The following is a 15,768-nucleotide window of genomic DNA, read 5'->3' as shown; positions in this document are numbered from 1 at the left end:
ATGGCGCAATCTCGGCTCACCGCAACCTACGCGTCCTGGGTTCAGGCAATTCTCCTGCCTCAGCCTCCTGAGTAGCTGGGATTACAGGCATGCGCCACCATGCCCAGCTGATTTTTTATATTTTTAGTAGAGACGGGGTTTCACCATGTTGACCAGGATGGTCTCGATCTCTTGACCTCGTGATCCACCCGCCTCGGCCTCCCAAAGTACTGGGATTACAGGCGTGAGCCACCGTGCCCGGCCAGTCTTTAATAATTTTTAAGAGTCTAACAGGATCTTAAGACCAAAAATTTTGAAAACCACTGCTCCCAAGTTTTTTTTACAGCCATGATTTGGTATGAATTTAAGCTTACCCTGACAAAGTATCGCATGATCTTGTTCTGGAAATCTCCTGGAGGTAGCAATAAATATAGTAATACCTCACACAAATCTCTTAGGAAACCTAAAAATAGAAAAAGTAGCCATAATAACATTAGAAAATATAAAGTCTACACCTACTCTTGATAGATAAATTAAAAAGGTAGAAATAAATAGCTTCCTGGTTATACTGGCTTATTATTTTAGTAATTAGTACACATCTGTATTCATTAAAAATTCCTTCACTGTTCTCCAAGTAATAACCATTAATCAACTTAGTATTTTTTTAAATTTTGCTGTTTTAGCCAGTTTTTTGAATCATAAAAAACTTCCTTACAAATCTTTTTTCTCAAAATAGTTTTAGACAGACCATGTAGTTTGTAATTCTACTGCACATTAATCAGCATTGCATACTTAAATGTTATTCATACATTTAAAAATATAGCTTTTTCTTTCAAGAAAAAGCCTCCACTATCTCAGCAGGCTATAATAAAGGAAAAGGAGTATGCTCTTCTGCTGATTTAAGACAGCTACACTTACATAAAGTATTGCACATCAGTATTTCTATGTGTTACATTCTAAGTTACTATAATACAAATTGACCCTTGAACAAAGAGTCTGAACTGCTCAAGTCCACTTATATGTGGATATTTTTCAATAAATATATTGGAAATTTTTTTAGAGATTTGCGACAATATTAAAAAAATCAGAGATAAACTGCATAGCCTAGAAATATCAAAAAGATGAAGAAAAACGCAGGTCATAAATGCATAAAATATATGTAGATACTAGTCTTTGTATTAACTGATTGTTTACATTATTGGTAAGGGTTATAGTTAACAGTGGGCTGTTGGTATTTATGTTTTTGGAGAGTCAAAAGTTATGCACAGAATTCTGTCTGCACAGGAGTCAGTACCTCACTGTATAAGGGTCAACTGTATTTCTTAACAGTGCTAAAAAGCTGGGCACTAAAAGCTGAATCATACAATAAAGGTAAAAAAAAGAAAGAAAAGGAAATAAAAGAAAGGAAAAACTAAGAAAATAAATAAAAACATTTAAAATATTCTCAAAATCTAAGAAAACAATTTCTACCACTAGAAGGGCTTTTCTATAGTTGTTCCTATGCTGACACTTCCTGGGAATATAATTGTATAACTGATCCTGTTAATTTAAAACTGTGCCAATTAACAAAGACTTAATACTTGCAAAACTGGGAAAAGATACTGTCCTTAGCTAAAGCTTGTCCAAATTCCTACAAATAAAAGAGGAGCCTGTTGAAATCTATAAATTGTTTGAAATCACTGTATTCATTCCCTTCGGAAATAGTTTATGGTAACAGGTATACTTCTGAAGCAAAAATGATAAATTCAAGAGGAAGAGAAATTACTACCAACCAAAAAATTCAATTATAAAATGCCTGTTTGCTATATTTTAGAAGCAGACCGGTAATTTTTTCTTTTTAATTTTTACACAGGGTCTCTATCTTGTCACTCAGGCTGGAGAGCAGTAGTATGATCACAGCTCACTGAAGCCTTGACTTCCGAGGCTCCAGTGATTCGCCCATGTCAGCCTCCTCAGTAGTTGGGACTAAACGTGTGCACCACCACAGCCAGCTGTTTCGTACTTTTAGTAGGGACAGGGTTTTGTCATGTTCACTAGGCTGGTCTTGAACTCCTGGGCTCAAGCAATCCAAAAGATGACCTTTAAATAAGAAAACAGAATCTGGAAACTACTTTTAAGAGTTAAAAAATAAAATTAAATTAATAGTAAAGCTACCTACCCTAAGTAAGAATAATTTTACCCTTACATTTGTTCACTGGTTCTGCTAACTTGACTCTAGCCAGTTGCTACTGTCAAAAAAGTTAAACTGAAAGAAAACCTTCTTCATCTTTGGGAGAAGTGCACACTAGATCACGGCAAACATCCTTCTCCATTTCAACTTCAACTTCAAAGAAGGTATCTACAAGATCTTCTGCTGTACCTGAAGAAACAAGTCAAGATATATAAAATGATGAAAGAAAAACATATTTTTAAATCCTAAATTTCAAATGGAATAAAGGTATTACCTTTTGCTTGATCATCTTTCTCTGTTATTTTCTGTTGAGCCTTTCTGAATACTCGTAAGTGTGTGCCAAAATCATCTACAATGCGTGTAGTAAAATAAGGTTGCCAGTCTATTTCTTTTGACCTTATAAAAAACACATTACATAAAATAATTATATAAATGCTTTATCAAAAAATATAAATTCATTTTAATGACTACTGACAAACAACATGATTATCTGAGACTGTAAATTTAAAGTGAGATTTTGTTCGTTCATTATTACCAGTTAGTATTGTTTTGCAAGATCCAAAGTATATCATATCTACTTCACTAAGTCTTCTAACAATATTACTTCAATTACTTTATGTGCCAAAGCTTAAAACTACTATCAAAATGCTTAAACTAGAAAAAGGAATTAATTTTTTTACAGTTAAATTTGGACTCTGACAACAGTGTATCATGTAATTTCTCAGTCCCAAAGTAAGGAATTCTGAAGTTTTGTTTCCTCTTAAAAGTATATTTCAAACATTTCTTGGTTTCTTCTGAACTTTCTGAATTCTCCACATTCTTCTTTTTAGCTATACAACCCATGTTATGAACCTTCTGTTAGAATACACCAGCACTTAAAAACTTGGCCATGGCCAGCCACAGTGGCTCATGGCTGTAATGCCAACACTTTGGAAGGCTGAGGCAAGAGGGTCACTTGAGTCCAGGAGTTCAAGACCAGCCTAGGCCACATGGTGAATCCACCTCTACAAAAATTAGCCAGGCATGGTGGCATGCCTATAGTCCCAGCTACTACAGGCTGAGGTGGGAGGATCACCTGAGCCCAGGAGGTCAATGCTGCTGTGAGCTGTGGTCACACCACTGCACTTGAGCCTGGGTAACAGAGCTATCTCAAAAAAAAAAAAAGGAAGGAAAGAAGAAAGAAAAGAAAAGAAAGCGCCTTTACCATTAGAAATAACTAGTAACATGGAAATGGTTTAAAGAATGCTGTAAAATATCACACACAAAAAGCCTTTAGAAAACTCATGAAAAAGGTGATTACTAATTTTATGAAGTCACCTAGTACTCTATTTCAAAAGCAACAGACCTCAAAATTTACCGTTAATTCAGTATACCAGTAAAACAGGTAAAAGCACAACAAATAACCCAAAAACAATTTATATCTCTCCTTGGATTGGGTGATTTTTTAAAATGTTGTTCTTTTTCATAAAATCGCACTAAAATTAACTCACCCTTTAGGAACATATCAAGTAGACAGAAAACAAAGAGTCTATTCATGAAGATGCTAGGCAATGGAGGAACCAAAAAAGTACACCATAATTCATTATGGTAATTACCCACGCATACAATAAAGAAGCTAGTAAAGAAGCTGACTTAATTACTGTTACTTTTTGGAAAAAAAAAAACCTTAAAGAGTCAGTTTGATATTGAAAAATAAATGGCTGCTTTCAAATAAAAATGTAAGTTGTTAATACTAAGGCACAACTATGGTTTGTTGTATACATGAAACTAAAGAGAAAGCCATAAGTATGTGAACACAAAAACAAATTAACATAAAAGGTAACCCTAAGCTCAGTAATCTGAGGAAGAATTAATTAACATTATTTAGAATATAAGAGCCATGCATATGCATATAAGCATATAACTAAACTTGGTAACAATATTCAGGCTCAACATAAAACCTAAAATAAAAACTTAAACGTAGCAATCTCCAGAATCTTTTTTATTTAAAAAAAAAAAAATTACAATCTGTGTAAGCATCTTTCAAAAATCTTAACATGAATATTTATTCAAAATCATCCATACTTGAAAGTTTATAAAAACAAAATTTACTTAGCATAGACCACAGCTCATTTAATCCACAAAAGGTTCATTCTGATAAATTTAGAAGAAAGCAGAATATATAATCTTTCAAGTTACATCTGTCCTGTTTCATGATACAATGCTATTTAATTTACTGAAATTTTCAAACAAAATAAAAATTACCAATTTAGAAGGCATTTTAAATTCATCTTGATTCACTATAGAGGATGTAAGGACATTTTAAACAAATAAAATCATCAGGCAATGCAAATACATACAAATTATTTTAAATTTGATGTACAGATTTCTATTTTCAATATAGAAATATGCTGAGGGTAGGAAAAATAGGAAAAAAAAGTACAGATACCCTATATCTCTTTCTGAGGTTATTTTCCTTCTGCTTGACTTATTTCCACTGACTTGACACAAACTTAATATAAATCTCAACTCAAAAGAACTTTCTAGATTAGGAAGAACAACAATAGCACACTGCTTCCCATTTATCAATTAGAAGGGTATATACTAACAATTTCTAGTAACGTTTGTCTTAACAAAACTGGAAAGTACTTTGATGAAAGTGAAGTACTTTCTAAAATCATGACATGATAAATATGTAATAAATGCAATGTGAAAATGAGTAAGAAATACTTCATTTACATAATAGTCATACTTCTACTGCACCTACTACATAGCTTTCTATTAGAGCTCTTAATAGCAACCATTCTAACAGTCGAAACTCTTTTTCACTTTGCTTAACATATTCTCCCATATGTAACTCTTAGTTTAGTAAAACAACTGGGCTATTACATAATGCATCTTATTACTGACACTTGAGTTTATTATTACTAATAAGCTGTAATTTCTTCAATTTAACAATAAAAGCACATAATCCCTATATGGCCAAAAGAATAGGTAACACCACCCACCCTAGCCTGAAAAAATTTACAGTAGGGACTTGAAGCTTATGCATCTTCATGGAATGGTTGCAAGAAAGAATTAAGAAGGTTAACTAGGAATGCAAAAAGTAATGAAATTTTAATTGAAAGCACAAAAGCAAAACAAAACAATAAAGTGTGTCTCTCTGAACATAAATTTTGCATGCCCTTATCTCTGTCTCTAATGCTACCATCCTATCCCTTGCCACCATCCTACTTACAGGTCTCCCACATCCAGTCATCTCCCCTGCATTCCAATTTCCATAGAGCAGTCAAATTTTTAAAATAGGATATACACAGCTCTAAAAACTCTGCAATAACAACCAATTATTATTAGGGCTAGGCACTAGTACCTTCTCTAAGATCTTCCATACCCAAGAGCCCTTATGTATTTCCTCTTCATCAGCATCTATTTCACCCTTTCCTTCCTCTTTATTACACATATCTACAGGTTCTTTTCAATATTTGCATTGTCAAATCCAAATATGCACCTTCTTACCTCAGTGTCTCTGGACAGACTACTCCCTCTGCCAGATTTGCTCTGCACTGCCTACTTTCCACAAATTTCCCTTCTCCTTCCCCATTTACCTGACAATTCCCACTTATACATTACAGTTCATCTAAAATGTCAATTCCACATGCCAGCCTTCATTGATCCCTACCCTCTCCACTATTCCGTCAGACTAGGTCCTATCTCCAGTTACACATTCCAATAATACCAAACTTTTCACTTTTTATAGCTCTTACAACCTAGACTTAAATTCTTTGCTGTCAGAAATCTTAAGAAGGCACAGATTGACTGTGTCTGTTTTCTTTTGTTTTTTTAAATTAGAAACAGAGTCTCACTATGTTGTCCAGGCTGAAGCAGCATGACTATTCACATATTCATAGTGCAGCCTCAAACTTGTGGGCTCAAGTGATCCTCCTACCACAACCTTCTGAGTATGTAGGAGTACAGACACATACCACTGCACTCAACCAACTGTGTTTATTTTATTCACAGTTGTGTCCCCTGTGGAAAAGTAATGTTTCGAACACTATTGCTGGCGCTCAATGCACACTGATTTATTGATTCCTTTTTCAGGGTCAGAGCACTGTGCTTGACGAACGGCAACATGAGGCACAAACAATAATTGCTTCCTTACTGTTTAAAGAGTTAAAATAGAATATGTACTGAGAAGCTCTTTTTGCCCCACAGCTACTTAGTGCCAATGCCTTAAAAAGGCAAGAAAAGTCCCAAATATGTGGCTGAGTTTGAGATTCTAAATTGCCTTGCTGTTTCATCTATTCTAAGTAGTGTACAGCTCATCATCAGAAACACAAAACACCACCAAAATCAAATATTTCTGTAAAAGCATTGGACTGGCACAGATTCACAGGGATTCAAGTAAAAGACTCCCGCAAATGATGCACCTTTTACTCGAATCAAAGGTATCTGTGTCAGTCTATGAAATTCAGCAATCACATCATTTCCCAAAGTTCGTTTTCTCTAACAACACTTATTATATCTTTGAGTCTATGATTATATTAGCTACATAAAACCACACATACACACACAGGGACAGAGTGTATAAAAAACTGGTAATTGGGCAGTAGGTAAATTTAAATATTTGATCAAAAGAGGGAGTCATGAATATATTTCATTTTAACTTAAATTATATAAATCATTCTGTGTAGGACTACGACTTTTTCTCTGGTTGAAGTGCTACGGAGTGGTATTAACATGACTCGGGTCTTGAAAAAACTACAAACTGTTCCCACACTGAAAAACATATGGTTTACAGTTTCTTTAAAATGGCATGGCAATAAAAACATTTGTGAACAAATCTGCATGTGGAATCCTTGAAGAATTTCTCTCAAATTTCATGGTTGCCTTTTGCTCACTTAATTCAACTACAATCTTCAACCAGCTTTGAGTAATTCCAAAGTGAGTGACTCAGTTTTCATAGAAACTACTTGCCATATTCATATTTCTTCAATCTAAGTTGAGTGTTAATTAAACCAACTGATTATAATTAAACCATCTGATTATAATAAAAAGTATAACGGGATATATAGGCTCAGAAACAAATACAACTGTTTTTTCAACAATGCTTGATTATCCATCTCTTCTAAATCACCAATATTCAAGTCACATCACAGACTAATTGCGGCAGATTTTCTGGAGGTGGGGTCCAGGCATCACACAATTGACTTTTGATAAGCATAACACTCAAAGGGTGGAAATAGAAGTGGATAGATGCAATAGAGCCTAGTCTTAATGCTAAGGTTAACAGTCAGTACAGCATACAAAGGGAATGGAGAGCATTGGCTAATTAAAATCAGTTAAGAGAGCTTTCACTACAGTAGCACAGAATTGGTACCATTTCAAAATCAGCTTAAAATGTTGTTGAAGAGAACTACACACACAAAATCTATAGATAAAGTGGTATGCTGTAATTTAAAGAGGCTTCATTAAAGAGGCTACACTTAAGTCTTGATCAAATAGTAGTATTTATATGAGAGAAGAAAGGACACAGGAATGAGCAGAAGAGGGGAATGAGCATGATAAGTATATATGCAAGGGTCATCTTGTAGACTTGCCTGACTAGAGAAGAGGGTGATCGTTTGGCAGTAAAGACGATCCTCACATTCATGGCAGAATACTTTCCTGGAAAAGGTGCCTTATGTCAAAATGATAAAAGTAAAAGCTGCTTTTTCCCCAGAAACAATCCTATAATAAATGTTATGCTCCTGATGCCACATTAGAGATATGACTACTAAGACCTTATTTAAAACAGTAAGAATGGCAGAGTATTCTATACATTGCATAACATGTGTGTATGTATACATATTAAAAACAGGATAGCAGAGTATACTGTATACTGCATATAGTGTATGTATATATATAGACACTATATATATGTAAACATATATATACACACACATATACACACAGAGGTCCACAGAATCTTAGTATTTTAGAACTGAAAGGGGTCTAAAGGGAAAAAGGTATACACACACACACACACACACACACACACACACACACAAGGACTTGGCTCATTTCAAGGTATGTTATTAAGATCAATATAATAACCAATCACATGAAATTATAATAATATGTATTAATCTTCTACATAAGATCTTTATCTTCTATGTAAAAAATATATATATATAAATTTTTGAAAAATCATTAAAATAGAATTCCTAGCTTTTCTGGGTAGATTTTTGACAAGCAACTTTGAGTAGATTTTGAGAAAAGTTTTACTCCATTAGAGGGCCTTCTGATCAACTGACTCACAGACATTTTTGGTTGAGAGACATCAACTGAGTGGCTTATCTGTGAAAGAAAAATATTCCTTCTCCTTTGAGCCTCTCAATCATACACCAACATCCCCTCCTAATTCCCTAGTACAAAGGATATATAGTCTTTACTCTAAATACATAATGCTTTACTTGTTTCCATCCTTCAGAGTCCTTGAAGAACTACTTTGTTAATGGTGTCAAAATCTCAGCCTGAAACCGAATTTGGGCAAAACTGTAATTGTAAGCTTCATTTTGAATCCACTAAATCAATCCTCCCCACCACATCAATTCAGTCATAAACACTACATATTACCATAACCATCTCTCTAGAGCCCCCTTTTATTATCCACTATAAGGATTTAGTTGTCAATATTGATTAAAATCATGAAACTAATTTGACCTTCTTCAGAAACATTTCTGAACTTATATTAAACGTATGATTAACCCCTACCATAGTCCTCAAAAAGATATGGGGAATTCCTTCATAGGAGCTAAATTAGCAACCACACAAGGAAATAAGAGTCATTACTTCATGTTTACAAATCTGCCTCTGTCCCCATTCACTTAGCTGTATCCTCTTCAACTGTGGGCTGGAGTAGGCAAACAATTGTGCACATCTCTTCCTATTTCCATGTTCAGTGACTTCGTGCTGATTCCTTAAAACTGACTGTGGTGGGGGAACAAACACCTCAGAAAACTTAAAAAATATCAAACTTATAACACTGAAAATTTATTCTTTTCAGCATTCTATAAAGAATAGCAATAGTTTTGCTGTAGAAAAAGTTTTTACTTCATTGATACAAGGGTTTTAATGATTAAGAAAAGATTAGTAAACGTCTTTTATGTTTGGAAACAAGCATTCTTTCTGACCATATAGAAATATGTTAAAAGGTTTAAATAAATGTTATTATCATACTATAAGTCCCTTATTAGTAAAACAATAGAGTAGAAGAATACTTTAATCCCAAAGTAAATTATTTCTCATTAGCAATCCTACACGCTTTAAAAAAAAATAACTCCCCAAATGATATTCAAAATGTGGAGTGTGGTGTTACTGTGTGCTTTGGGAGGGGATGTGATTGAAAAGAAATCAAGATTAGTGACAACCTGACCAGAGAATCTTAGTATTCTAGAATGGAAAGGTATCTCAAATCATTACCACAATTCCCTGTAATTTCAGAGCCAGAATTTAAATTACATATTCTAGGAGACACAGTGAGACCAAGGTTTTGTTAAACAAATCAGAGTTCCTAACTTTGATTTCAATGTTCTTTCTACTCTACCTTAACAAGAAAACAAAACATCTGATTCACAGAAGTGATAAGCAAATTGGTGGAAACGGACTTAGGCTTGCAGTTTTATATGATTGTATTAAAGGAAATGGTATTTAGTGAGCTATAACACTGCTTAAGAAGTCCAGTTCTATATCCTATGTTTCAATGCATCAATGAGATTCAAATATACAGATGTTCTGAAGGACTCAAATCTCAGCAAATAACAAAAATGTATAAAGAAGAACACATATAAAGTATAGTTATCACTTCAGGAGTATAAAAAACAAGACGTGAACACCTTAGTTAAGATAAAATAAAGGAAAAAAAATAACATGGGGCTAACTGCACATCTTAAGTATAATGTTAGATAATGTATAGAAAACTAAAATCATGAGGTTAACTATTTTAGTAAACAGGAGCATTAATAAAATTACTAAAACTAAGATCTAAGTCCTTCAGAAGATCTGCACATTTCTTCTATATAGAAATGTCTATTCAAATTATTTCCCCATTTATTAATTAGGTTACTTGTTATTTTATTACTGTGCTGCTGCTTGTTGTTTTAATAAATAGTTTTACTAGACAGTTATGCTCATTTATTTGCATTTTGTCCATAGCTGCTTTTGTGCTACAATGGCAGAGTTGACTACTTGTGACAGAAATGATATGGCCTACAAATCCTAAAATAGTTGCTATTTGGCTCTTTAGAGAAAAAGTTTAGTGACACCTGGAACAGACACTTTTACAGCCATTAAAATATATTTTAAAGATACAAATACATAGAAAATATATTAGAATCAAAACTGTACAAAGTAGCATATGCTATATGATTTTAGCTATATAAAAATTGTGATTATGTATGCACGGTGAAGACATGAAAAGGAAATACATTAAAACATTAACAGTGATCTTTGGATTGTGGGTCTATCACTGAATACAGCTAATTCAGAAAATCTAAAGAAGAAAATTACATTTTACAAAATCATGTATTACTTTACAGAGACCGAAACATTTCATTGTCAGTAATAAAGATACCTAGGATGACTTTATAAAAAATTAATTTACTTGCCGTTTTTGTTTTCTATTCTTTGTATTCTTATGAACGAAAACGTAAGAATTGTTTTTTCAACTATAGATAACAATTTTGTATAGGCAGCCACTATCTGAAAACAAATACTATCATGGTTTGTACATGATGGAATAGTAAATACCCAACAAACTGTTAACAGAGTTTCCACATGTGACTTTCATGTTAATTTTTTCCACACATTTTAATATTCTCCCATTGGGTGTATGAACATTTCATTTTTCATAGACACTGGGAAAAGGTATGACTGAAAACAAACTATCTAAAGAACAAATCACATATCTATAGAAAATATACAAATGACCAATAAGCATACAAAAAGATGCTCAATATCATTAGCTATCAGGGAAATGCAGATTAAAACTATAATGAAATACTACTTCACACTATGATGAAAATGATAATAAAATACTACTTCACACTCACTACGATGGCAACAATCAAAAAGACAGACAATGATAACTTAAGTGTTGGTCAAAGAGAAGCCTTCATATACTGCTGGTAGAACTGTAACAAAGTAGTCACTTTGAAAAAGTTTACAGTTCCTCAAAAGACTGAACATCATACAATCCAGAAATTATATTCCTAGGTATATACCCAAGAGAAATGAAAGCATCTGTCCCTCAAAAACTTGTACATGAATATTCATAGTAGCATTACTCATATGATTCAAAGAGTAGAAACAACCTAAATGCCCATTTAATGACAAAATACAGATGTGGTATGGGCTCAATGATTATTATTCAGCAATAAAAAAGAGTAAGTACTAATATATGCCACAACATGAATGAATCTTGAAAACATAATGCTAAGTAAAAGAAACGGGCACAAAAGACCATGTATATTATTTCATTCATATAAAATGCTCAGAATAGGCAAATCCACAGAGACAAATAAAAGATTAGAGGTTACCTAGAGCTAGAAGCTTGAGGGAATGCAGAAGTGAAGGATAGTGGATTTAAGGTTTCTTTGTGAAGTCATTAAAATGTTCTTAAATTGATTGTGACAAAAGCTGTACAACTCTTCACTGAAGCTACTGACTTTAAGTGGATAAACTGTACAGTTTGTGAATTATATGAATAATAATGAACTATTATCCCTGGTCTATTTTATAGTTTATAAAAACATTAGGCCGGCCTGGGTGGCTCATGTCTGTAACCCCTGCACTTTGTGGGGCTGAGGCAGGTGGATTGCCTGAGCTCAGGAGTTACAACACAGTAAAACCTCGTCTCTACTAAAATGCAAAAAATTAGCTGGACGTGGCAGCGTGCATCTGTAATCCCAGCTACTCTGGAGGCTGAGAAAGAATAGCTGGAACCTGGGAGGCAGAGGCTATGGTGAACCTAGATCACACCACTGCACTCCAGCCTGGGTGACAGGTGAGACTCCATCTCAAAAAAAAAAAAAAAAAAGAAACTATTTTCCCTTCTTTTAAATATTTAAATAAAATTTCTAATTTTAAATTAGTTTCTAATTGTTTTTACTGTACTATAATAAATACAATACCTGTCTGAGTATTGTTAGTTTTGACCCAATTTTTAAATGGCAAAGAATATAAAATGGTAAAACAAAAAAAAAGGATAAAACTTTGTTGCACATGTCCAGTATTTGAGTTTTGTTTGCCTTTTTGCAAGTGTAGGGATATACCATTTATTTTCATTATTTCTAACGCAAAAAGTAGTAAGAAAATTGGTAAAACTTCAAGAATATATTCCCTGTCATTCCCTGTGATATTATATCATTAGTATCACAGCCAGCAAACCCTGAAACCTATGTAGCTATGCCTCCTACCTCCATGGAAAGATCCTTCAGGAAGGAACACAGTGGCATTAAAAAATATCTACTTTCTCCTAATCTTGGGGTTAAGAGGGATAAAGATGGAGGGATTTACACCCACATTTCACTTTCAAGATCAACAAGGTTGCTTGTCATACTTTCTGCTACACTATCTTTATCTTCTTTCTTAGAAGCTTGCTCATACTATTCTTGTTTCCTAAAATGTCATTCCTCTCTATCTATCCAATAATCCATTCCTGAAAACCAGTTTTGGTCTCAATCCACTGAGGTCTTCATCAGCTACTCTGGTTCACTCTGTCTCTACATGACAAACTGCTCTCAATACCACAGAAATGATCGTTTTATTTCTCCATGTTTCATGTGCCTTAATTTTGTCCTCCCACCCCACAGCTCTACAAAAAAAAAAAAAAAAAAAAAACTAAGAGTCAAAGAATCTGTGTATACACCTTGGAACATAATAGCAACAACAATAATAACAGAGAAGTTAACATTTACTGAACACTTACTATGTGCCAGATTATACAGGCACAGTCAAGTGAGTTGCTAAAAATGTCATTTATTGGTGGGCAAATACTTTACTAAATGAATGTTTCACACATATCATCTCATTTTCCCTGACAACTCTTTAGTCTGCCACAAGCATTAATATTACTATTTTACAGGGTAAAATAAAATTTTCTTTTAGATACACTACAACTTAATTGTAGAGATAGAATTATAATATAGATTTTCTGACACAGGCCAAGGCTGTCTGTCTTACACTGTAATATCTCATTTAAAGGGGGAATAAAAATATATGGGTTATCCACGATTCATCCCCTAAGGCTCCTATCTAATCTGCACCCAAATTCCACAGAGAACACAAGGGTGCTGAAGGAAAGTTTCCTTCCCAAACTGGTACTGGAAAAACAGGTACTAATGCTAAATAAAATGTTATCATTACGAAGTTCTCTCACACATGTCATATCATGTGATCTTAACAACCACCTGATAAAGAGATACAAGTTATCATCTCCAGACAAAAAATGTATGTGTTTTGTCCACTAAAGGCCAACAGCTTAGTAAGTAATAGAGCTAAGCTCAAATCCACAACTTCAAACTCAAAACGCTGATTATTTTCTTCCCCTCTCTATCCAAAATTAAGCACTTCATTTTACAGTGATGTTCTGTAATTAGTTCTCAAAGTTGATGAATAAATACAAACACTATAAATCATGGGTTCTAAATGTTTTCTGAGTTCATAGGCAGGCCCCTTAAAAAATCAAATCTACGAAACCACTGGATAGGTTAAAAAAAAAAAAAAAAATCCAGTTTTTTTCAGGCTTGTGGGCCCCTGTTAAGAGCCCTATTAAGAACTGTAAGTTAAAGAAGAGAGGTCCTAATCAAATCTATGAAACCACTGGATAGATTAAAAAAAAAAAAAAAACACAGTTTTTTTCAGGTTTGTAGGCCCCTGTTAAGAGCCCTATAAAGGACTATAAGTTAAAGAACAGAGGTTATTTATGCTCCTATCATATGCTTCACAGTACACAGCAGAGAGTACAGAATAAAGATTTCTAAAGTAAATGAATGATTGTAAACAGACCTAATTTTCTTGATGTTGGCACTGGAAGTCATGGAGCCTCTTGTAAGTCGTATATTTTTAAAGTAATAGAAAAAGCCAGTGTAGGGAAGTCATTAACAGAGAAGGAACAAATCAAAATTAATGAGTTATACTGCATGCTAAGAACTTTATTTGTTACCATTTTTTAGCCTCAAAGAAGCCTCTAAAGTAGTTATTATCTGTATTTTTTTAGTTTGCCAGAAACTTAAGGTAAATGGCGAAAGATATAAATTTAGATCAGTCTAGGATGCAAAACATCTGCTTTTTCATTATGCTTGATAGCACTGAAGGTTTTCAAAAGAAAAAAAACTTAAGACATTAAGTGAAAAGAAAGGTGACTATGGAATCAAAAACAGAGAAAGTATTGCAAATAACAGTAAAGAGTAACAGAAAACTAAGATAAATAACCTAGATTATAAAATATTTAATTGGGTGGGAGAAAAAAAAACCAAACTTAAGAACAATTTGATTGTAATTCAAACTAACTCACTGGATAACATTAGACTAACCACTTTACCTTTCTGGGCCTTAGCTACCTCGTCAGTAAAATTATGGGTGTTGGATGGCACAAAATCCTAAATTTCTAAATTCTTTCACATTTCAAAACATTGTCACAGTTATTTCATTTCACTACACTGAGCAAAAACTTTGTTTTATTTACTGATGTATCCCCAGCACCTAGTTGGTACAAAGTATGCCCAAAATGTTAATTGAGTAAGATGAATTTTGATCCTGAAAATTATCTTGAGAGGAACACACAACAGGGCAGGATTATTGCACTTAATTTATGTATGAGAAAAAACCAAGGTTCAGAGTGAAAAGATACTTGCTCACAGTCCCACAGCTAGAGGTGGAGCTAGAATGCAAACTCAGATTTTCAATTTGGGGGACTAGTTCAAATCTCTTTCCAGGTCTAAATGTGTTACACATTTTTATATACTTTTAAATACTCAGGGCACAAGAACAATTAACTCTTCTTATTCTTACCCTTTCAAAGAAAAAAGTCATCAGGATAGTGTTACTACAGAAATTAATAAATAAATATTTAGAAGACTTATCTGAAAGAATACCTAACAACAGTGTTGCATATGATATAAAAGAGATTAAATCCAAGCTCTGATTTTCTTTGATTATACCAATTATATTTTCTTACTTTCTGTGTTCCACAGTGAGTCTACATCTATAATTCTGGCTGGCAACTTTGTAAACACTTGCTCCTAATCATGAGGGGGGAGGAATACAAATCTATCTCTATAACTATTACTGTTCAAACCATGAACCTTGTGGCAGGCTCCCAATAAGGTTGGGAAACACATCCCATTGCCCTTCCTCTAGAGAAAACAGCCTGAAGGGCAGCATGAACTGGAAATACCTAGCAGGGCAATCTTTGTGTGTGATGGTAGCAAACTATTTTGATGGAAAAAAAAAAAGTCAACAAACTCATCCAAACAAAAAATCTTTCTTTCAATAATAATTGCTAGAACACAAGTATTTCCTTTCATATAATGTGGCCCATTAAAAGGCTTTCAAAAAGTTAGACATCAATGATGGCAAAAAAAAAAAAAAAAAAAAAA

The 15,768-nt window shown here is 33.6% G+C and overlaps 1 protein-coding gene across 5 annotated transcripts in view; it reads right to left on the bottom strand.

Annotated features, from left to right (window-relative positions):
• Window positions 1-15,768, bottom strand: part of SNX13 (sorting nexin 13) — a 135,397-nt gene that overhangs the window by 68,590 nt on the left and 51,039 nt on the right. For 4 of the 5 annotated variants that reach the window (XM_032287047.1, XM_032287045.1, XM_032287046.1 and 1 more), the window contains 3 exons: window positions 2,424-2,545; window positions 2,237-2,338; window positions 354-442 (listed from right to left, as the gene is read on the bottom strand). In XM_032287047.1, coding sequence (XP_032142938.1) covers window positions 354-442; window positions 2,237-2,338; window positions 2,424-2,545 — 313 coding nt within the window. Of the gene's footprint in view, window positions 1-353; window positions 443-2,236; window positions 2,339-2,423; window positions 2,546-7,728; window positions 7,796-15,768 lie in introns of all 5 variants that reach the window. The other variant, XM_032287049.1, reaches the window with a different exon arrangement.

The sequence above is a fragment of the Sapajus apella genome, unplaced genomic scaffold, assembly GCF_009761245.1.
Source record: "Sapajus apella isolate SASKATOON/1434 unplaced genomic scaffold, GSC_monkey_1.0 scaffold19, whole genome shotgun sequence".
NCBI classification, from domain to species: domain Eukaryota; kingdom Metazoa; phylum Chordata; class Mammalia; order Primates; family Cebidae; genus Sapajus; species Sapajus apella.
The sequence above is the reverse complement of the archived record's forward strand: the minus strand, read 5'-3'. Positions and strand labels throughout refer to the sequence as shown.